This window comes from Marmota marmota, unplaced genomic scaffold (assembly GCF_001458135.2).
Source record: "Marmota marmota marmota unplaced genomic scaffold, marMar, whole genome shotgun sequence".
NCBI classification, from domain to species: domain Eukaryota; kingdom Metazoa; phylum Chordata; class Mammalia; order Rodentia; family Sciuridae; genus Marmota; species Marmota marmota.
The window spans coordinates 18,158,268-18,182,795 of record NW_026000068.1 but is presented as its reverse complement, the minus strand read 5'-3'; the positions used below and the strand labels follow the sequence as shown (position 1 = coordinate 18,182,795).

At 33.8% G+C, this 24,528-nt stretch overlaps 1 protein-coding gene across 7 annotated transcripts in view; it reads right to left on the bottom strand.

The window, feature by feature from the left end:
- The window catches only part of Lrrc7 (leucine rich repeat containing 7), a 432,103-nt gene that overhangs the window by 45,734 nt on the left and 361,841 nt on the right, over positions 1-24,528 (bottom strand). For all 7 annotated transcript variants that reach the window (XM_048814043.1, XM_048814046.1, XM_048814045.1 and 4 more), the window contains one exon: positions 4,409-4,630. In XM_048814043.1, coding sequence (XP_048670000.1) covers positions 4,409-4,630 — 222 coding nt within the window. The remainder of the gene's footprint in view (positions 1-4,408; positions 4,631-24,528) is intronic.

Genomic DNA, 24,528 nt, shown 5'->3' with positions numbered 1-24,528 from the left:
GTGTACTTGTTTTTGCTAACTAAGATCCATTCACTGGTCTACCTTAATCTGTTTGAAGAACCATTCACTCCCATATTCTCAGCCTGTATGCTTTGGATGAGTCACGTTATCTAGACCTAAAACAAAGTAAAAAATGTGATTGTTTACAGGATGGGCAAGTAACCCAATCACAAAGGAGGAATGAGAAGCCTATTAAGATTTCCAGGAAAGAAATCTTGCTATTTCTTGCTAGTTTTGAAACTTGCTAGTTTTTGTAAGAGATCTGAAACTCTTACAGCTATCTTTCAAGTATGAGGAGAAAGTCTTTTTGACACAGGAACCAACCCATGGAAACAGAAGTCCAGACTTCCAGGGAGCCTGCATTATCTTCTCTGAGACCTGCCTATCCTTGCAGTTTCAGTTTACATGAGTCAAAACATTCTCTTTTGGCATAAGTCTTATTGAGTTGAGTCCTTGCAATCAAATGTCTCAGGTGGTTAAAAAATTTATAGGAGAGCCTTGCTTAGTTGCAAATATCAAAGAAGACTTTCTTTCCTATTACTTTTTTTTTAAAGAAACAATACACTTGTTTTAAAATCCTCTTGGGAAGTAAAACAACTTGAACCTAAATATTTTACACTGTGTGAAATTCTAGTCATCATGGAAATGTAAATCAAAATCACAATGAGATACTATTTCATAGGATGACTATAATGAAAGTCTCAGTATTGGTAGGCATGTAGAGAAACTGGAACAGTCATTTATTGCTACTGGCAATGTATGTTGTAGCTACTTTAGAAATTTAGCTGTTCCTCAGAATGATAAATATAATTTCCATATGACCTGGAAATTTCACTCATATTTATCTACCCAAGAAACATGAGAATATACAAATCTGTACATGAATGATCATAGCAGCATTATTCATAAAAAGTGAAAAATAGAAACAACCCAAATGTCCATCAACTGATAAATATATAAGCAAAATATGGTATATCTATACAATGGAATATTATTTGGCCATGGTAAGCAATGAAGGACTGATACAAGCTACACTGAGTACATCATGTGCAGTGAGAGAAACAAACAAGTCACACACACACACACACACACACACGCACACAAAGAACACATATTGCATGATCTCATTTATATTAATTGTCCAGAATAGGACAATTCTATTCAGAGACAAAGTAGATGAGTGGATGGCTAGGCTAGAGGGAAGGAATATTGAAAGTGCTAGTGAGTGCATGGGTCCTTTTTAGAATGCTGAAAATATTATAAAATTAGTTTGCAATGATGGTTGCCCAACTGCATAAATAAGACAAAAATTAAATTACTGGTATATATTGAACAGGTGAACTTTATGGTATGTAAATTCTATCAATAAAGCTGTTAAAAAATAAAATCAGTAGGACAGAGAACAGCTAAGGAAAGACCCAAGGAAGGGGTAGGCAGAGATCAGATCTGTAGGGACACTGTAATATAAGGATTTGGAATTTATTCAGAAATTTGGGAATCCAGTGTAGGGTTTTAAGCAGAAGAGTGATATGATATGACTCATATTTTGAAAAAATAACTGACAGTGGAGAATAAATAAAAGAGGAGTAAACTGGAAGAAAAGAAAGCAATTAGGAGGTTTTGGCAGTAGTTAGAGGTTAGGTTATGGCCAACTAAGGTGGTAGTACAGGAGATGAGAAGGGTGGATTCAGGATATATTTGCATGGAATTGCTTTGAATTGGATGTGGGCCATAAGAAAGGGGAATCAAGGATTTTTGGTCATAGCAAAATGGTCAATAGAAGATTCATTAATGTTATGGAGAACTCTGGAGAGAAGTGGGTCTGGTAGGAACAAGGGCAGGGACAGGAATTTGATAGTTCACATCATGCTAAGTGATGTAAAAGGAAAAACTTGGAAAGATTTCTTTTATTAAATTACAGGTTTTTTTTTTCAAAACTACAGTGAGTTGTCATTTCACCCTGGTTAGAATGACTGTTATTAAAAAAAATAATAACAAATGTTAGGATGTGGAGGGAAAAGAACTGTCCTATAATGTAGGGTGGGTATGTCTTTTAGTATAATATATGGAGAACAGTATGGAGGTTCCTCAAAAAACTAAAATAGATCTACCACGTAATACAGCTGTCCCACTTTGGGGTATAAATTCAAAGGAAATGAAATGAGGATATCGAAGAGAAACCTGCCCTCCCATGTTTATTGCAGAACTACTCACAATAGTTAAGGAATCAACCTAGGTGCCCATCAGCAGATAAATGGGTAAAGAGAAGTGGTTTGTATACACATGGAATATTATTCAGTCCTAAAGAAAACTGAAACCCTGTCATTTGCAGCAAAATGAATGGAAATGGAGGACACTGTGTTAAGTAAAATAAGCCAGCCACAGAAAAACAAGTACTGCATGCACTAATATGTGGAAGTTAAAAAAAAAGCTGATTTGAATGTAGAAATTGATTACTAGGAGTTGAGAAGCTGGAGTGGGGTGAGGAAACAAAGAGAGGCTGTGCTTGATCAGCACTCTATGCATGCCTTGAAACATTACATGGAACTCCATTAATATTCACAATTAATACACACTAATAAAATATAGATTTTAAATGAAATATATTAACTTAATTAAGATTGTTAGAAAATATGTATTAAATGATTTCAATATATGTTATTTACTCAAATGACTTCAAATGAATCTCATACCTCATATTGCCCATTGTAAAGTATTGCTATTTGTAAAGATTTCCCATAGATTTTTATTCTCCAGTTATCACAGTAATACCAGACACACACAAAAGAAAACAAAACACATTGCAGCTCTGGATTCATAATTCAGTTTGACACAAAGAATTTGCACCTCAACACCATAAATTCTATAAATGGACTTTCTAAGTTGTACACAGTTGCATGTACACAATTACAGGTCACACAGAGCAGGAGGCAATGTGTGAGGCAATGCACCATATAAAAATAAACAAAATAGGGGCTGGGGCTGGGGCTCAGCAGTAGAGTGTTTGCCTAGCACGTGCAGGGCACTGGGTTCAATCCTCAGCACCACATACAAATAAAACAAAGGTATAAAAAAATAAAAATAAACAAAATTAAGGCATGTGTCCATATACAACTACCAAAAATAAATAAATAAATAAATAAAAACTATATCAGAGAACTGGGTTGAGATTATAATATTTATGGGATAATAGATATGAATTTTTTTTAACTTCCTAGGATGCCTTTGGTAAAGCATGGTTCCAAAGGATGCCTTTGGTAAAGCATAGATTCTAAAAATTAAATTTTTAGAATCTCTGGAGAATTAAAAACCTCACATCATTAGCTGATGATAAACATCTATCTGGTTATTATACGTGAAGTCCCGCTCTTGACTTAGCTCAAGGAAAGAGAGGAAGAGAATTATCTTGGAAAAAAAATCTGTGATTCTGAGAATGATAATACATGTTTCAGTTTTAAGATCGGTATTAAGAAATAGAGGCAATGTTTAAAGAAAGTGGGATCCAAATGATAAGTAGCGCTTTAATATAAAGAAAAAACTGGAAATGAAGGTAATCTTGACTGATAGGTTTAGAAAAGAAGGTGGAGTGAAATGTAAAGTTTGAGTGAGGAATAAACCTTTTAAAACCATATTAAGGAGTTAGTACAGTCAATGGGAGCTTTGCCTAATTATGTGAAAAATGAAATAAGAGAAATTAATTTTATGAGATTCTTAAGGTCTTAATATCTTTCTTCCTAAGCTTAATATAATTCAATAGATAAGATTATGTTTTCTGGTCCTAAGGAAGAAAAGCAGATTCTACTATGGAAAAGCATATCCCAAGTTTAGATAGGTCAGAAGAGCCGCAAAGTTTTTGCTCCATGGCATTGATCAGTAGTTTTTGGAGCATTTCAGCAGTATTTCTCTTCTAGATATTCTTTATAATGTTCTTATAGCAAAGCTTTATATCTATGCTGTTCAACAACCTGAACTTCTAGAAAGTGTTTACCTACAAAGGAGGAGGATTAATAACTAACGAATAACTAACAATAGCTAACTTTTTACACTATTACCTCAGAGGCCTTGGTCTACACACCTCACCCACTAAGGTTCTCTATATTATTCCAAAGCTGTAGAGCTAAACTGGAGTTGGGTGTGAGACAAGATAAAACAATTTTGACCCATCCTTTTTCCTATGTGATGTTGAAAGGGCATTTTACTAACCATAAATTCCTGTGTGTTACAGTACTTAACCACTGAAAATCAATAAAATGCCTACAAAGAGTATTCCATCCGATTCAAGATGATGACATAATGTGTCCTGAACCACATTAATAAGGGCAAGCAAACCATGGACTTTTCATATTTCCCTGAAAATTCAACAATAATTTAAAAAGAAAAGAAAAAAAAAAAAACCAATTCTTCTCACCTGCTCTGGATAGCCATCCATACTCCTTTGCCCTTTAGTTTGAATTAAGCACCGTCCAGGCTGAGGTCCCCGCGTGGCCTGTGAAGAGGGGATCTGAATAGGCAATGGTGACTGAAATTGCTGGATGGTCACTTTGTTTATATTTCCTTCATATGGCTGCTGCTCCCGGCTGCGATGCTGCAGGCTTTGGGACCCCATCAAAGTCTGGATGTGGCTGCCTGCCTGTGGAGAAGATAATCTGTCAGGCGAAGCCTCCTGGTGCTGAAAGGATGTGATTAAAGTAGGAAACACGTTCAGAATACCTCTCGGGTAAAGTGGAATCATTTGGGCTTTCAGCCACAGCTGGAAAGGATAATGAAGAAACAGCAAGGGTCTGTCTACTGTGGTTTGTGAAAATGTTAATATTGGAGCAAGGTCGAGTTAAATGTATTTGTAGTCATCTGGTAGTTTGCCAAAGATCATTTTAACCCCTTTTGTAAGGGAACAAAATTCAGTCTGGAAAATCTCAAGTAGTAAAAGAAGTCACTAAACATAAAGCAGAGCTCTAAGTTGGCTATTTGACTTAAAAAATAACAGAAATGTCTAACACATGACATCAGGAGGAAAATGATACAAATTCCATTTGTATCAAATGATTGATCATACAAACGATTCCATTTGTATCATTATGTTTACAAATTTCATCCTTTTCCTGTTTCCTGATTCCGATGCAAAAGAATTGAATTGTTAAGTTTTATGACACAGGTGCATAATGAGCTTGTTTAGGTAAGTATAACCAATGGCATTAATTTTTTACATTGTTAAATGAAGAGTTTAGTTTTTGGAATCTCTATGCTACATTAAAATTAATCATGTGCTAAATTCCTATGTTTGTAGACTGTGGAGGCACAAGATCTGGAACAGTCTTCAAAATGAACTCTGTACATTTCTTTTACTATTTTTAAGTTCTTAACGAGTAACATAAAAAAGTGAAGACATTACAGTAAGAATGGAAAATTGTTTAAAGAAGGAAGTTCAAGAAGTCATTTCAAAAGAATATTCAAAATCATTATTTGGCAGTACATAGAGCAAAATAAACACATAGTTGGTTATAGTTTAGATGTACAATAGCTGTCTTTGTATTATGATTTCTACATGCAGAGACATTAAGATATTTCAGTCATGAGAAACTGGAGGAAAAGTTGCAAAAAAAAATTTTGGTCTATGCGAGAACAATGTGAAAACAATTTTCAGTCCAACATGGTCTGACACACTTATGCAGTGATTAAAGCACAATAACCATATAAATACAATTCAGATAACCTCATAAAAGACAAATGTCTATTTCTCAATTCTCAGAAACTTTCATGAAAGGATATGTCGCAAACTTTTCAGGGCAAATAGTTTTCTGGTCAAGTTTTTCCTTATTACAATGTTCTCTTGTTCGGTAGGACAAGTACCCATGTCAAACCCAGTATCAGATTTTGATCTGCTTTGTTCTGAATGAACTCACAATTATATAGTTAAAAAAATAATCTGCAGTTAGAGGAGTTGGGAGTGGAGGCTGTTCACTGAGGCTGACTGGGTACTGAGCAGTCTGTGATTGACATCTACTTCTCACCCCCACTGGTATAATTCATGGGTCTCAGTCAGTACTTGAATCACTGGATGGAAGGAGGACTAGAAATGTGACTGAAAGTGATCACATTGATAAGCAAAGATTTTTGCACCATGACAAACTTAGCAGGAAACAAGAACATAGCTTTGGTTCCTTGACAAATAATCTAAACAAGAAAATCAATAAGGACTACTTAACTACTACTTTTCTGATTAATCTGGTAATGGTCTATTCAAGGATGAAAATCTAATTTTTTATATTATAGAACTGCAATACACACTATTATTCTGTTTGTTTTTCTTCTGATGTGAACTCAGGACTATGCAAATTTTGAATGAAGGGAAAATATCATATCATATTTAGTGTTTTTAATGACTGGCACAGTAACTGCATTTAATAAATAATAGCTTCCATCCAAACACTTGGTACCAAACAGTGCGCTAAAATATCTTAAATATATTACCTCTTGTAGTCTTCACAACAGCATTACAAAGGAATTATTATTATTCATTTATACTGAGAAGGAAACCAAGGTTAGGAGAGGTTAAAAAACTTATCCAAGTAATTGTACAACTGGTAAACTGGAAGGACCAGCATGTGAAGGCTGTATGACTATGAGGGTTATACTCTTAAACACTGTATCATACTGCAACCCTTTCCCTCCAAGTTGGCACCCTCACCTCATAGTTGAACTGTGAACTGAAAAGGAACCATGAAAGGAAACAAGTTCTAGTTGTGGAGGGAGAATATATACAACTTTTTCAGCAGCTCTTGAATTTGCCAAAGGAGGTGAATTAGGTCTATTAGCTCTTTTTGGATGCTGTGCATGTGATTTCAAACTGTACAGTTCAGCAGATAGGATTGTGCTTTTGTATTTAGTGATCTTTCTGGTCCTATGAAGTAACAAAGCAAATGTTCTCAGATGGCTTGGCAAAACAAAAAGTATGGAAGGAACATACTGTTAAGTGATTTTTTTTTTTTTGCAACAGAATTTCTTTCACTCTTCTGGGCTATAGGCTATAAAAATGGGGATGAGGAATTATTGCTCTACCAAGCAAAGAATTAGTACTAAAATTTGTATAGTCGAACAAACATAAAGGACATAAGATATCTAGGGGGATCAATTAGGGAACAGAGAGGTTGCAAAGAAGGGGATTTTTTTTTTTTTTTTTGCACAAAGACTTAAGAAAGGTAAAATGGACATTTACAATGAAGTACAAGGAACTAATGAACACAGAAAATGTCAGAGGCTGGATTTGTTCAAGCAGAGGGTGAGTTATATGAATACTGACTCACCCCAAAGAGGAATTGGAACACAAGGGTTTCTGTAAAGACTGTGCTATACATTTTGAATTATAACAGGGAAAAGAGAAGATTTGGCATTTGTTTGGGATTTTCCAGGGTAGGTTGGACAAGAAAACATGTATTTGAGGAGAACAGTGATACAGTAAGGTATTTTCAAGTTGTCCTCAAAACAAACTATCAAAGTTTACAGGGAAAAACTCCAATATCCATTAGACCCAAGGAAAGATTTATTTCAAAACTGAAGAAATGTTGATTTGATACCAAGTGGTATCAAATTCAATCAACTTCATGTGAAATTCATCCGATATAAGTTAATAAGGCTTATTATGGAAAATAAGTTAAGTGTTTGGGAGGTTTTTCATGATATGAAAGCATTGGCTCTGTCACCATAAAAATGCCTTGGTTCACACTGTTCTTTTGGAAGAGTGTTAGACTAAGAAGTGTATCATATTACCCAATTTGGTCATTTGTTTTACTACCCATCTTGGCTCCTGAACCACGAGAGCTTGCTTCCGAAAATTAAACAGCCTCCAAGGGTGACAATATATGTCACTGAGAATGTTCAAAAGAACATGATTCAGTTTCCAAAATTAACTCCAAAAGAGTCCCAGGAATATTTAGAAGCAAGGTCAACAAACTAGAATCATCTCCAAAGGATAACTAAGTAACTAATTTCAAGGAATCAGACTCATTTAAACAAATCAGTATAAGTAATTTTGTAAAGCAAAAACAAAAACAAACCAAACCAACCAACCAACCAAACAAACAAACAAACAAAGACCCAGTCATCACTCTTTATTTATACCAAGTATTCTACAGTATACCTTCCCTTTTATTTTTAAAATGCAGGCTAAGTTTTAACGCAAGTCAGTAGGACTTCTGCTTTCATGTGGATAGAATAGATGCATTTCCTCCCTGTTTGCTATGTTATATCTAACAAAGATACTTGAACATTATATATGGACACATATAAAAAGACTGAAAAATGGAAGAAGGAAGCCAGCAAGGGACCTAGGGACCAAGTACAATATGATGGTGTCTCCTTGGGTTATATATACAGAAGAATTGGGTAACCAATCAATCAACCAAACAAGCACAAACCTGCTCTCTCTAGCCAAAGGATTAGGAAAGATGTAGCCTAACAGATGCTTTAGATACTGCCTTCTATATTGTTGCTCAACACCATAGAAAAAACTACAGCCCAACTTCAACAATGTCAGCAAAGGCCAAGTAGGTAGCCTGAAATTCAACTCTCATTAGAGTGCAACAAAGCAAACCAAAATCCCCACCAAAGTGGTATTAGGGAAATCCGAACAAGGTGCCACAGCATTCATCCCCAGTGACTAGTAAAAGCCTCTCCTCCAATGGTGTCAGTGGAGACACAAGAGGTACTTGGACTTCCATGCTCACCCCAAAGCAATAAGGCAGCTCGTGAATTCTCAATGAGTAGTGTGAGAAAAGGCCTAATAACAAGTCAGGACATTCAACATTACCCAGTGATAATGTATCAGTGGAAATTATGTGGGCAATTGAAACCCATCCCCACTTAGCAATACTGAGGAGCTTTTGCCTCAGGTGTCAATGAAGGCTGAGTGAGTGGGAAAACCAGACTTCCATCTCCACTCAATAACAAGTCAGCGCCCTACCCTTCCTCAGCTGAAATAGTATCAGAGAAAACCAGCTAAAACAGGAGGCTGAAATAACATAATGTGAAAATTTCCAGGTTTCAGTTGAAAATGACTGAACACACCAAGAGTCAGGAAGATCTCAAACCAAATGGAAAAAAAAAAAAAAAAGACAATCAGAGTCGATGCCAACATGGAGAGGATAAAGATGTTGCAAGTATCTGATTTTAAGGAAGTCATCAAGAAAAGGTTTCAATGTCTAGATACACTTACATATGAAACAAATGGAAAAGTAGAATTCATCAGGAAAGAAATGTAAGTCTCAGCAAAGAAATAGAAGACTTAAAATAGAAACAAATGGAAATTTCAAGAAGCAGCAACCCAATAGGATAAACCCAAAGAATCCAAGCATACATGAATCATAATTAAATTCTAAAAACTAAATACAAGTAAAAATATACTTAAAGCAACCAGGGAAAAATGACAACTTAGCTAGAGAGGAAAAGCGATATGAACAACAGTGGATAATCTCATCAAAAACATGGATGACAGAAGAAAGTGGCATAATGATTTTCAAGTGTTAGAAGGAAAGATCTGTCAGCCCCAGATCCTGTAACTGTGGTAATATTCTTCAACAGTGGAAGAGAAATCAAGACTTTCACTGATGAAGGAAAACAAGGACAATTTATTGCTACCAGAACTCTCCTAATATAATGTCCAAATGAAGTTCTCTAGAGAGGAAATAGTAAGAGGAGAAACTTAGTGACGTTAGGAAGGAAGAACATGGTAAGCAAATATATGGGCAGACACATTGAGCTTTCCTTCCCTTCTTGAATGTTCAACATTATGCTTCATAATTGAAGTAAAAAATATGGCACTAATTCTGGCACTGCCTGATGTAGCTCTGTATGTATATAGAAGAAATATTTAAGATAATTCTATTATACGGTGAACAGGATGAAAAGACATAGAGGAAGCCTGGATTTCTGTATTTCACTTGAACTGGTGAATGACACCAGTAGATTTTTGAAATTTTTATATATGTATATTTCACCAGAAGCAACCACTACAAAAGCTATATAAAGAGATATACTAAGGATACTATAGATAAATAAAAATGGAATTTTAAAAATGTTCAAATAACCCACAGGTTGTAGGAAAAAGAAACAGAAAACCCAAACAAGCAGAACCAGAAACAAAAAATTAAATTGAGACTTCAACCTTAAGGAATCAATTCTTCCTTTAAATTTAAAGGGTCAGATATACAAACTAAAAGATAGATGTGGGCAGACTGGATTAAACATTGCATCCATTTGTGGACTTCAAGGAGTCAGTTCACATATAATGAGACAGGCAGAAAGTAAAAAGGATCCAAGAGATTATGTTATGCAAATATTAATAAATGGAAAAAAGAAGTTACTATAGTGGTACCATATAAAGTAGATTTCGGAACAAAAATATATCACCAGAGATAGAGAAGAATTTTATGTCATGAATAAAGGGTCAGTTCATCAAGAAGGCAGAGTAATTCTAAATTGTATCCACCAAACAATAAAGCTATAAATACATGGAACAAAATTTACTAAGTGGAAAAATGAATCCAAATAGAGTTGAAAATTCAACACCCTTCTCTGAATAAGTGATTGAAAGCTAAACTAAAATTTATCAAGAATATAATAACATATAAGAATTCAACAATACCATCAGCCAACCATATCCAATTTTATTTATAGAACATATTTTCCTCAAGTTTCCATACATGTTTTTAAAGTTAGACCATATCCTGAATCACAACAAATTTAATATAATTCAGAAATCATACAAAATGTGTTCTCCAAGCACAATGAAATAAAGCTATAAATCAGTAACAGAAAGATAAAAGAAAACTCTCCAAGCACTTGGAAACTAAACAACATACTTGTAAATAATCCATGGTTCCAGGAGGAAATCTTTAGAGAAATAAAGTAATACACTGAGTGCTATACAAATGAAAGTACAACATACACACACACACAAAAAGACCAAGTACCAAAATAAAAAATGGAGCAGGGAACATTACTGTAGCCAATGAAGACATTATAATAAGATACTACTACAAACAACTGTATGCACATACACTTGACAATTCATATGAAATGAGCTACTTCCTTGAAAAACACAAACTACTACAACTCACCCAATATAAAATAAATAATCCTAAAATTACCAAGAAATGAAATTTGTAATTTAAAAATTCCCAGAAAAGAAGTCTCTGGGACTAGATCATTTCACTGGAGAATTCTATCAAACATTTAACTAAAAATACCAATTCTATACACTCTCTTCAAGAAAACAGAAGAGGAGAGAATCTATTCCAATTTTATTTTTATGAAAGTAATATAACCCAGAAGAACAAAAGAGGGAGAAGGAGGAGGTGAAGGAAAAGCAGAAGGAAGGGAGGGAAAAAAAGAGAAAATCAGAGACCAGTATTACTTTTAAATATAGATTCAAGAAAATGTTAACAAAATATTGGTAAACAGAATTCAGCAATATATAAAAAGAATTATACATTATGACCAAGTAATGTTTATTCCAGTGATAGAGGGCTTGAAGATTATCAATGTAATGCACTATACTAATGGGCTATAAAAGAAAAATCACATAAATGGAAACAGAAAAAAAAATGTTGGAAAGATTCAACATTCATTTATGGTTAAAAACACTCAGAGAAAGAGGAACTAAATCTTAATGTATCAATTCTTCCTTTAAATTTAAAGGGTCAGATATATAAAGCAAAAGATAGATGTTGGCAGACTGGATTAGAAACTACTCGTAAGTCAAGGGGAGCTTCCTGTATTTAACAAATACATCTACAAAAACTTGCAGCTAACATACTTAATGGTGAAAAACTAAGCACTTTAGAACTGAGATCAGGAAGAAGGTATAAATGTCCACTCTCACCATTCTTATTCAATGCACAAGTTCCTATTTAATGCTAGAAGTTTGTCTGAAATAAGGCAAAAGAAAAAAAAGGCAATACAGTTTGAAAAAGAAGAAATAAACCATCCTTATTTGTAGATGACATGCTTTTTTACGGAAAAAAATTTAAAAGAATTAACAAAAAAATCTAGAATTTTACAAGTGAGTTTAGCAAGGTTGCAGGACACAGATAAACATTCAAAAGTCAAGTGGATTAATGCATGTTAGCAATGAATAAATGGAGACTGAAATTTAAAATGTAATACCATGTACAATCACTCAAAAATGTAAAGTACTTAGGAATAAATATTAAGCAAAACTTGTATAGGACTTACATGCTGAAAATATACAATGCTGATGAAGACAATCAAGAAGCTTTTAATAAATGGAGAGTATACCATATTTACAGATTCAAAGACTTGGAAAGTTTTTCTCCAAATTGATATACTGGTTTAGTGAATTCCTATGAAACACATTTTATTCTGACATTTAGAAAGACATGAAAGGAGAATGATCAACCAATTTTGAAAAAGAAGTGTAAAGTGGGAAGAATCAATGTGATTTCAAGTTTATTGTAGTTCCAATAATAATCAAGACTGTGGTATTTGCATAAGAATAAACCAATGGAATCAAATAGAAAATCCACAAATAGACCCAAACAATGTGTCCAAATGATTTTAAAGTTGCAAAAGCAATTCAAACAGAGGAAAGGAGGAAAGACTATTTACAACAAAGGATGCTGGCCCAGTTGGACATCCATAGTCAAAATAAATGAGCCCATATCGCATACCATATATAAAAATTAACTCAAATAAAACACAGACTTAAATGTTAAGAAATTGAAAAGACAAGCCACGGAAGTGCTGAAAATATTTGCAAACAACACATATGACAAAGAATAGTATTTAGAATATATAACAAACTCTTAAACCCAACAATAAAAAGGTAAACAATACACTTAGAACACGGGTAGAACATATAAAGAGCTATTTCATTAAAGAGAATATATAGACAGAGACAAATTAGCATATTAAAAGATGCTCAAAATCATTAGCTATAACGGAAATTTAATTTAAAATAGTGGTGAGATGTTACTACACATTTATTAGAAAGACTGAAGCAAAACTGTGATAACACCAAATGCTGGAGATGTTGGGGAGAAACTGGATCACTTACACATTTGCTAGTGGAAATGTTGAATGGTGGAGTCACTCTGTAAAAGTGTTTAATAATTCCCCCAAAACTGAACATACAAGTACCATATGATCCACTAACTGTATTCCAGGGCATTTTTCCCCCCCAGGAACTTAAGAAGTTCTAGGAATTTAAATTCACATAAAAACTTTCAATATAACCTAAAAGTTATGTATTATGCGATTTCATTTAAATAGCATTCTTGAAATAGCAAAATTATAGAAATGAAGGTAGTTATAGAAATGCCAGGAGTTAGTTTTAAAAGAATAATACAGGCAGTATAGATAGCCACAATATTTGGAGTTGGATGAACCTGTGATTCATTCCTTGCTCAGTTATTTTTTAGTTATGCAATCCTACGCAAAGTTATTAAGCTTATCACATGAAAACTGTAGATAATAATAATAAAGGCCTAATAGAATATTGTGAGGATTACAGATACTATGATATATTGAGCCTATTAGTGTATTGCTTGGCATGTAGCAAATAATAATGCAATGAGAATAAAAAGTTATCTGCTGAGTAAAGGTATGATTTTTCTTTGAGCATAGAAACAAACAACTAGCAGAAAAAAAATCAGTTTTAAACCTAATATAATCAATCACTTACAATTTGCTTTAGAAACTGCTCCTGAGAATCAGCCAATCAGCAAATCTCATGCAAGTATCCATGTTTCTGCAGTTAAAGATTTGTCAACAAACTTCTGCACGTTCTAACTTCTGAAAATCCACCAATCCTTGAACTTACTTACTCTTCACTAGGATTTATGGCTGATATTCTAGGTTGCTGTGATTCATCTTCATGGTTTTCCCTATAAGTTTTCATGATAACTCTCCAGATGAAGAAACTATTCTGCATCCAGAATAACTAATTCAAAAGATGCTAAATCATGACTTTGGTCTCACTAACAACCTTTTCAAAGGACAAAGCTAAATGTAAATTAGAGGGGAGGGGCAGCTAACCAAAAAGTGCTAAGTTACAGTGAGGTAGGAATAAACATTTCAGTGTACTAGTGCACAATTGCATGACTATAGATAATAATAATGAATTGCACATTTCAAAAGCTAGAAGAAAGGATTTTAAAGAAGTGAAATATGTTTGAGGAGGCAGATATATTCAACCAGATTTAAACATTACACAACGTATACATATATTGAAACATCACATGGTACTCTATTGATATGTAAAATTTTTTGTTTTCATTAATCAGTTAAAATATATTTAATTTAAATTAAAAAAGAAAGTTAGCTTTTTCCCAATTAACACAAATTTTATCCAAAATAATAAATATTGTAAATAGTTACCATTAATTTAACATGTATATGATAGGCACTGTGTTATTACATCATGGTCTTAGTTAATTTGCAGAACTACCCTACGAGGTATGCAAGGATTATCATCCTTTCCTCCTAGATGGGAAAAAGTTCAATATGTTTGCTAGTTAAACAAAAGTTAAAGTTGACATTTCCTCCTGAACTTTGCTTAAAAGGCAAAAAAAGGGCAAGATCTTGGTAAGAAAAAGGTGAGATAATTTTTTATTGCAATTTAGTGCATACTTTAGTTTTTACATATTAGTTTAATTATCATGTTTCTGGATTTGTCTTAATACTCGGTGCAGTTTTATCAATTCCACAAGTGATTTGGGTGACAAGACTCAAAATTTCTCAGGTAATTAAAAAATTTTTTTTTTTTTTAGTTGTTGACAGACCTTTATTTATTTATATGTGGTGGTAAGAACTGAACCCAGTGCCTTACACATGCCAGGCAAGCGCACTACCACTGAGTTCCAGCACCAGGCCCTCAGGTAATTTTTGAAGAGAGTTTCAAACAGGAGGAGTGAAAGGAATCATAGATGATATAATGAAGTACTTTGATGTGCAAATTTATTCAGAGTGCAAACTAACAAATTGAACTAAATTCAATATGATGGAAAGATCTCTGGGTACTGTTTACCATGCTTAGTGCATCTGATTCTATTCATTTTGAGAGTCATAAAGGTAGTTAAAGAACTTATAAAGATTAAAAAAATTCACATTTGGGAAATTGATGTATTTCAGAATCTCTAAATGTTCTGATTTGTGTAAGGCAAGAGGAAGAAGACTCAAATTCTTTCTAAATATATGACTGGTACAAGGGTTTTTTTTCTCTCTTCTGAACTTGGAAGAGAAGAAACAATAGCAAGTTGTGCCTACATGGGTCATTGAAGGTTATTTAATATCACAACAAAGCTATGCTATCATGTACAATAGTTCTGTTTTTTTTTGTTATTTTTGTTGGGTGGAGCGAGTGGATACAATATACTATTAGTACAATATAGTGTTTAAGAGCAGGCTGTTAACTCAGACACGCTGGGTTCTGATTCTGTGTTCCTCAATTCTATGCCCCTTGAGATTGTGAAGATGACATGAGAATTTCTATGTTAAGCACCTTAGTGAACCATCTAGAATGTACTGTAGAGTTTTATAAATTATTATTATGACAATTGTAGTATTAAGGAGAATTTTTTTTCTTCTTTTTAAATTTGTGTTTAGCTAGGCCAGTTTGATGCCAAAATCCACGTCCTTCCATTTAGGTGTTAGAAGGCAAAATTGAATAAATACACTGAAGGGAACTCTGCAGCTCTGCACTGCACTCTTTTGGTGCATTTGAAATATTTGCTGATCTTGACCTCTTAGAGTTAGATACTAAATACTTTTCTCATCAGGATGTGTGCCTTAGGATGGCAGCTGACTGCCGTAACAGCAGTCTTCTCTAACTTACTGAATCTCTTCTATGATTAAATCCCAATCTACAAAGCAGTTATGGAAGTAGAAGATATTAACTGAAATGAAGAAACAATGAAGCATCCATGACTGCAGGATAATGGCTTTAGATCTAAGCCTACACATTTCAACCTGCAGTGCTTTGTGAGGACAGTGGCAAACACTCCCAAAATACAGTAAGAGGAAGAGGAAGATTTTAACAGTAAAGAAATATTTGCAAGTAATTTCTTTCACTCTTAAGATTTCTAAGAACCATAGAAACCTTATAAATCTCCATTTAGTGGAGCAAACCAGAAAAAGACTAAGTGGTAAGAACTGTAATCTTAGCTACTTGAGGATATTAGCTTGGCAACAATTCTTGATCATCCATATTATCGTCATATTATCTAGGTCTTCAAATTACGTATTCAACCATGGATATTTTTAGTGCTTTGGATTAAGTTTGTTTTTTTTCTTTTAAATTTCTTTCAAAACAAAGACAATATAAATGTTATTGAGTTATCTCAATTTTCTGAAGAAGAATAGTCATTTATTTTAAGGAACACCTATGTCAAATACTGATGGACTAAGTAACTACCACTCTTTCTACTGCTTTAATCTGTGACAAGTTTATTTTCTACCTTGGACTTAATAGCTATTTGATAGACATTTTTTTGGCTTTCACTTTTATTAAAGGAATAATTTAGAGTCAGTCTGGGTGAGAACAGTCCCTGATTTTGTGACAGTGATGTCCTTCAACACTAGAGACAGCTGCATTGTTTCTCTGGTATTAGGAGATAAAGGGATGCACTTTGTGAGTTAAAGAATAAAGCTGCATCAAGTAAGAAAAATAGAATACAGCAGTGACTGTGAAACTAAGCAATGTTTTACTTAGCTGTCACTTTTGTTTTAAGAGAATTTTCCATTCACATTTCCACAACCTCCTATCCATATTACTTTTGAGAATAAATCTAATTACATAACAGAAAGTCTTCATATAGCTATGAATTAGATAATACTAAAATGAATTGATTAGAAATACATCAGCTTTTCAGATTAACAAAATATATATTTGAAATGGATCATTAAATAGAGAAAATTATTTCATTGATTTCTTCAAACCCTCCTTCCTGATTCAGCTATTAATAAGTTATGGAGCTGCTCACAAGGGTCTTATATTCATAGAATTTTTGACTTCCTCCAGGCCATGTTCTCTCTCTCTTTTTTTTTTTTTTTTCTTCCTGGTTCTGGGAAAGCCATCTAATCTTGCTTTGGCAAATAATTCTTGTTTAACAAGCAAGTCTCTCTATATAAGCTCCCTCTATCTTTTATTAATTATTTGCAGTTATGGAGAAAAGTGAATTTAATTGGATATATTCATTTTTCTTCCTCTAATACAGCAAAATGCATGACTGTGCTGATTTTCTGAAAAGATAACATGATTATCCAATCAATTAAGTTATAGTTTAAAAGAGTCTATTTAGTTTATCTGATTAAGAGTTCCCTTACCGATTACGTAAAATGAGTGTAACTTGATTTGAGACTTTGGATGTTTTTGTAATTGTTCTTTGGGTTGTTTTGCATATTAAAATTTGTAAAACCTCAACAAGGTCTTTTATACAGTTCCAGAGGAGTAATTAATAATACTACCATAAAAATCATGCTGAGGCAAGTTTGGTAGGTATAGAGACACGGATTTATTAGGTGGGGAAATTAGTGGGTCTCTTAATATGTCAATAATTTATCGCTAATAAAAGTATCAGAAATCTTTGAGAGGGGCTGTGATTGTGGCTCAGTGGTAGAGCACTCGCCTAGCTCTGAGTTGGATCCTCAGCACCACATAAAAATAAAAAAAAAACAAAAAAAAGAAATCCCAAAGAATTTCCTCTTTGAGATTCCTCTAACAATGTTTTAATTGTTTCATGTACCTAACAATAACTGATCTCTAATCACAAAAGTCACATAAGATAATTTGCACTTACCAATCGCTGCTACTCTTAACTCTCCTAATCTGAAGGGTTTGTTGAGAGTGGATCTGAAAGTCTGCCAAGCAACTGGTATTACTGGAAATATCCTTTAAAAGGTTCTTTCCAATAAGAGGGTGAAATGGAGTACTTACTAGTAGTACAGTCAGTTCTAGGTTATTTCTAGAGACCAAAACTCCAAGGAAAGTAAGAGAAAAACATTCAGAGTCTCTTAGGGATGAGAAAGTTCCTTTGTATTTGGATACATTTGACACATTCACAGTGTTCCACTTTTCTTCTATGTCCCCGTACAAAAGCAGGTTTTGGTCAAGAGGAAAAACTGCACATATTTGTATAAGAATATTTTTTCGGTGGCTCAATGATTGGGCTGAATATTCTTAATTAAAAAAAATCTGCAATTGTATGATTTCATCAACTTTCCCTTTTACTGACTCATTTCTTTTTTGTAGAGCTTACTGACAACAAAAACATCTGATCACTGTATCTTGTTGAAGCCACCTTTCCTCAACAGTCCTACAATAGAATGTTATAATCACGGGTATCAATGCAGTCTTTATAGTGCTCAGGACCAAATTCTAGGTGACACCTTGCAAGTAGAATGAGGGGCAGAGTATGGGGGAAGCAAGGATAATCCCAACCTACCAACTCAAAGATCTCTTTTCCTAAAGCTTAGAAAAATGCTTAGAGTTAAAAATGACTCTAAGTAAGGAATTCCAATTTGGTTTAAGGTTTAAGGAATTCGGATCTGTTTTGCTGTACTGCATAGTAACCAAGAATTTATTATGATCAGTGAAATATTTGCTGGAGAAAAATGAGATTTGAGAAAGAAAACGAGAAAGCCAGGATTGAGGCTGGCATTATTCATAGTGACAGAGAAGATCCTTTTCATTTGTTTGTGGACTGATGAAAAAGAATAAAGATTTACTCCTGGGAAGTTCTTCACTGTTAACAATGTATTTTTGGGGGGGAGGGGAAAAATACAAAACATGAGCAAACACCTACTCTATCTGACATATTTGCTTCTATAAAAGAAATGTTTAGTTATAGCATGGACAGTCAAGTTTTAGAATCATTTTTCAATTTCAATTTTGCTCTATCTATGAACAGATATTTTTTATTTTGATGTTGATGGAAATAAGAAATATGTCCATTTCTCTTGTCTTTTACATACAAGGTTGACCTGGTTGATTTTCATATTGGCTTCTTCCATATCTTTACTTGCTCTCTGAGAACCTTAAGATCTACTCTACTTTATACTATTCCTACTGTCTCCAATACCTAAGTTCTCATCTGTTTTTTTATCTATACCAGATTTTCCTCTATTTCTCTGTGAATGAGCTAAGCTCCTCCCCACTCTTTAGCATAAGTGATCTCCAGAGCTCTGTGCTGAGTCTCAGTTAAATTGTAAAAACCAAGAATTATAGTTATTTTTATTCCAGTTCCACATATACAATTAACTGATAATAGTGTTTCTTTTTGGTGGAAAAAGTTTTGAGAAAGTTATTCTTTAATAACTCTAATTTAATGATTATAATGTTAGATATTTATGAAATAATAAAATGTTGTTAAATTCCTAAATTTATAGGTTAATGTAATTTTTCTTATGTTATACTTTTAAATATCTACTTATTTAAAAATGACATCAGTTTTTTCTGATCCTCTGAAAAGTTCTACAGTAGACTGACTTCTATTACATTGAAAAAAAAATCAATGAAAAACCAATCTCAGTAGAGTTTTGATCCAGTTGCTTTATTTATTTTTATTTTTTTGTGGTACTGAGCTTTCAACCCAGGGTGTCCTACCACTGAACTATACCCTCATCCCCTTTTTATTTTTATTTTGAGACAGGGTTTTACTAAGTTGCCCAGGCTGGCCCCAAACTTGTGATTCTTCTGCCTCAGCCTCCCAAATTGCTGAAATTACAGGTGTGTGCCACTGTGCCTAGCTGATCCAATTGTTTTAAAACACAAATGATAGTTTGGCCAGATGTACAATAGCAAAGCAGTTTATGATTTTCAAAAGATATTTTAGATCTTACCTTTCTACATTTATATAGAAACATTTAAATGTATTATATTTAAAACTCTGACAAATGCCAAAATTAAAATAGAGAATGAATATTATTAATAAAATTTAATGAAAAATCTTTTCAAAATACTTTTTATAGCTTCAAAAAAGGAACAAAATTAATAGCTTGGAGGTTGGGTGGTGGAAGGGAAGTATATTAAAAACATGAACATACACACACACACACACACATACACACATACAACCCATATCATTTCTTCTAGTTTCTCCTGATAAATTCTTTAAATTTCTGGGCATATCTCAAAGATGACTACCCTAGGTATATCCCAAAGCCCTTAATAGGCTGAACTGATATTGTGGTTATGAGAAAATCACAGCAACTTCATCATGAGGGGTAAGTTTGTGAGTTCAGACTAAACTAGCAAAATTTTTATGTCTTTCTCTTCCTCTGTGTGCATTCTGATACCCTTGGCATTCATTTGTACTTCTCCAACTGTCAAGCTGTTATGCACTTAACCTAGAACACTTGGGAAAGGACAATCAAGGAGAGAAGACTCACCAACACTAAAAGAGACCTTTGAGTAGTCTTGTCTTACATATTGAAGAATTTTTAGATTCCACATCACTAGGCTTCAAAGTGTCATGGCTACCTGTTTCAGAAGGGAAGTGTTTGAAGTTTCATTTGTTTTAATATGTCATTTTAACCTTTTTACTGCTGAGTTTTCCTGCCTCAACATTTTATTATATCATTATAGGTAGTATCCTTCAACTTTAAATCTCTGCAGAGGTATTCAACCTGTTTAAGACTCCTAATACTTTAAAATAATGTGTCATTTAGAATTAGGGCAAAAAGTTTTGTCATGCCTATGGAGAATTCAATCAAATTTGAGTATAATATTTGATTTTAAAATAACATATATTTTGTATTGATCTTTTACTCTGTGGCCATCATATTATTTTCTGTTAATATACAAGAGTAATATGTAGTCATAGAGTTTATGTGACTAAATTTATAAAATATATAAAACAGTAATGCTTACCTCATAGGGTTGTTGAGAGGATTAGATTAGGAAATACATTAAAGTGTTTAGCACAATGCTTGATACAAAAATTTAATATGTAGTACCTAATATTACCATAGTGACTGCAGCATAATCCAACATACTGGAGGAAGGAGAGAAGTGACAGTCAGGATTCTAAAATTCAAGTGCTTCTCCTGAAACTGTGGTTACTTGCAGCCATTGCAAAAGTTTTTCATAGCATTTCTTAAAGTGCTCCTGTAGTAGTACTTACTGGAATTTGGTGGGTTGGGGAGAGTGTTACATAAGGCTGACATATTCTTCTTTTTAAGTTGATGGACATCAGAAGTTGAGATTTTTGGCAATTGACATACAGGAGGGAATTTACAAATGGCCACTTGCTATTACACCATTAAAAACATAAGACATGACTTAAAACCTTTTGTACATTGCTCAGTTACTCTCAGGCACACAAGTCAGTGAGAATAAATACAGGAGTGAAATTTTTGCTGAGAGATGAGCGTTTTTGCCTAGTTATTTTATGTGTCTGAATCTTGGGATCTACATTGTGGAGGGTGCCCTCATTTTTCCCTTTAGAGTGTTTGGAGTACCGCTAGGAATGGCCATGAGTGTTATCAACATTAGTTACCAAAGAGTTATGATAGCCACAGCAGAGAGCTATAGTTCAATCAGGGTCTTTTTATAAAATTGATTTTCTATCAAATTTCTGATGGCTTACACACAAAGATGAGATTTTTGTTTTAAATCTGGTGCAGAGGCTTTGAGAAATAGACTGGAATGCCTAAGAACTTTCATCATGTATTCTCCTTTGATTCCCCATTTACTTACAGTTCAATTTCTAGCTTTTTATTCTCAAGTGAGTAGTCTGGTCCAATGACTACTCACTTCTTGACAACTGCAAAAGTAATATTTAACTTTTAAAAACATTTCCTATATATATTAATTATATTATAGTAAAATATAAACCCAATGAATACTAATGCAACATTACACTTATTTGAGTAAATATGACAACCTAGGCTAATGTTACCATCTTCATTTCTTTAGGTTAAGACTCATGACTATTAACATATTTAACTAATACATATCCCAAAGGTAAAATTGAATACCTAAAGAATTTTAAATAAGGTAAGGTAATTGGTAGACCTATCTATTTAAGAATTCTAAGACCTCCTATTTTTGGCAGAATTGCAATAATATGGGGTAATCAGAAGCATTTATCATGAACAGGAAGATACAAATAACTTTGTGCATTAAAGATGTGATAAAAATTTTAAAGACATATTATATTATTTAACATTTGGCAAGAATTATAAAGTATAGTACAGTTTCCAGATAAACAATTATATCATCCATTAATAAGATTGATGAGCTCACAGATGTTTAATCAATCACAGGATTACAAAGGGTTTTTAAAGCAAGTACTGAGGCAAACGAATGATCATGATGACTTGCAATGATGATATGATTAAACATTAGTATGGACTTTGAAAGCAGACTTCATATAAAAATGGATGGATGGATGGATAAGGCAAATACCTGTTAGTTCCATTCAGAGTGACAAATGAATAACACTTTTCCTTGTACAGCAAAAGGACAGCTATCCTCTGCAGAGATGTAAGTGAATATGACTCCTTCCTTTGTTCAGGCAACAGAATGTTGACTCTGATGAATACCCCCTCATTATCTGGCCATGTACCTTTTCCCTTCTTGCCTCATAAAAAAGCTGATTTCCTTCCTTTCCTGTCTGATTTTTCCAACTTCCCCTTCAAGACTAGCTTCTTATTGTCAGTCTTTAAATACGTTCATATGTCTGCCATCACAAATATTCATTCTGAATTCCTTATTAGCCCTTCTAAATCCCACTGCGACACACTCCTTCCTTTCAAATGGAAACTCCTTTCTTGAGTTTTCTACATTTCTAAATTCAAGGAGCCTTTAGGCATATTTATCTTGCTCCATGTTTCTTGGCACTATTGACCACCCTTTCCTTAAAACATGTTTCCCCCATTAGGCTTCCAAGGCTCCACTTTTCCTTATTCTTCCTTGTGTACTTTTTTAGTGGTCATTGGAGCTGAGAGTCCCATCTATTCTACTCCAACTGGTTAATCAACGCCAAATACAGAGTTCCATTCCTCTTGCTTGTATGGGAAGGCCTTGACTATTTTGGATCAGTGAGAAGTGTGAAGAGGAGAGATCTGAAGAAGAATGGTTTTGTTTATAAGAGAGAGCAACTGAAAGCTTGTTTCTCTCTAGATGGATTTGAAAGAAGCAGCTTCTATGACCAATTATCATTGGAAATCACCTTACCATGAAAAGAGGAACCAGTTTTAGAATAAAGTAAAGAGTGTAAATGGCCGAGTGGACACCAGGGAAAACACCCTAAGTCTTTAATGATACAGAATGGAAGACTTAATTTGAGGCTTATCTTGGATCTTCACCACTTTGTATGTAACTAAATATTTCCTTCAAGTTCAAGGCCATTTTCCTTGAATGTTCTATAACTTGTAGTAGAAATCATTATACTGATAAAATGGTTGATTCTTCCTTCTCTCTATTATTCATCTCTTAAGTGCTTGTGTCCTGTGAAATTATACATCATCCTTCTGTCTCACTCATGGCTGAATTATGACATATTTTGATGATTCTTAAATGTGAATCTTCAGCTAAGATTGTTGAAATTTAGATAAATATAGTCACATATCCACATTGCATTCCCAGTTGAATGCCCTAAAGATAGTTCAGATCAACATATTTCAATCTAAGTTCCCCTCCCTTGCTCATACTTCCACCTATACTCTTTCTGTATCTCCCACCTTAGTGAATGGAACATCATCACTAACTTGACCAAATTAGAAACCTGAATATCAGCTTCAGAGATTTTATCTCTCTCTGTTCCCTGTGTCCAGTCAATCACCAGATGCTTTTGGCACCATCCTTTAAGACTGTACTGGATCGATTCATTTTCTCCATTGACCCATTGTTTCCATCTATTCTCCTCTGGATTTCTAGAGAAACTTCTTTGTTGATTCTATTCCTTCCAGTTTTCTTCCTCTCCACGTCAGTCTCTGAAGAGCTATCAAAATGTTCTTTAAATGAAAATTTGATCACATTCTTTTCCTGTTAAGAACACTTTGATATTCCCCTTGCCATTATCTACAGGAGAAAGCCCAGTATAATCTGGCTTTTGCTTTTTCCAGACTTATTTAACATCACTCCTCTGTTCTCACTTTCCTTTTGTGCCCTCCCTAAGCAGGTGCCTTTTCCTGTATCCCATCTTCACAGCACTTATCACATCCTACTGTATTTACCTGCAGTGCTGCTTATTATCCAGAAGGCAAATGAATAGCATGCATATCTATTCAATGGCATTACCAACTACTTTGGATACAGTAATTTGATACTTAATATATCTTTAAAAGTTATTGAAATAGTCCTCAAGAAAAAAAAAATCACCTATGTTACAAATAATATATTCAATTATGTAATGGGTATGTCAGTTATGAAATACATTTATAAAATGAACACTCCTGAGCTTAAAAATTAGAACCACTATTGGACTGAAGAAGCAGGAGAGTACCAACAACAGTATCAGCACCTTCCCTGAACTTATCCCTTACTTTCCTTTAGAGTTAAGCATAATTCTA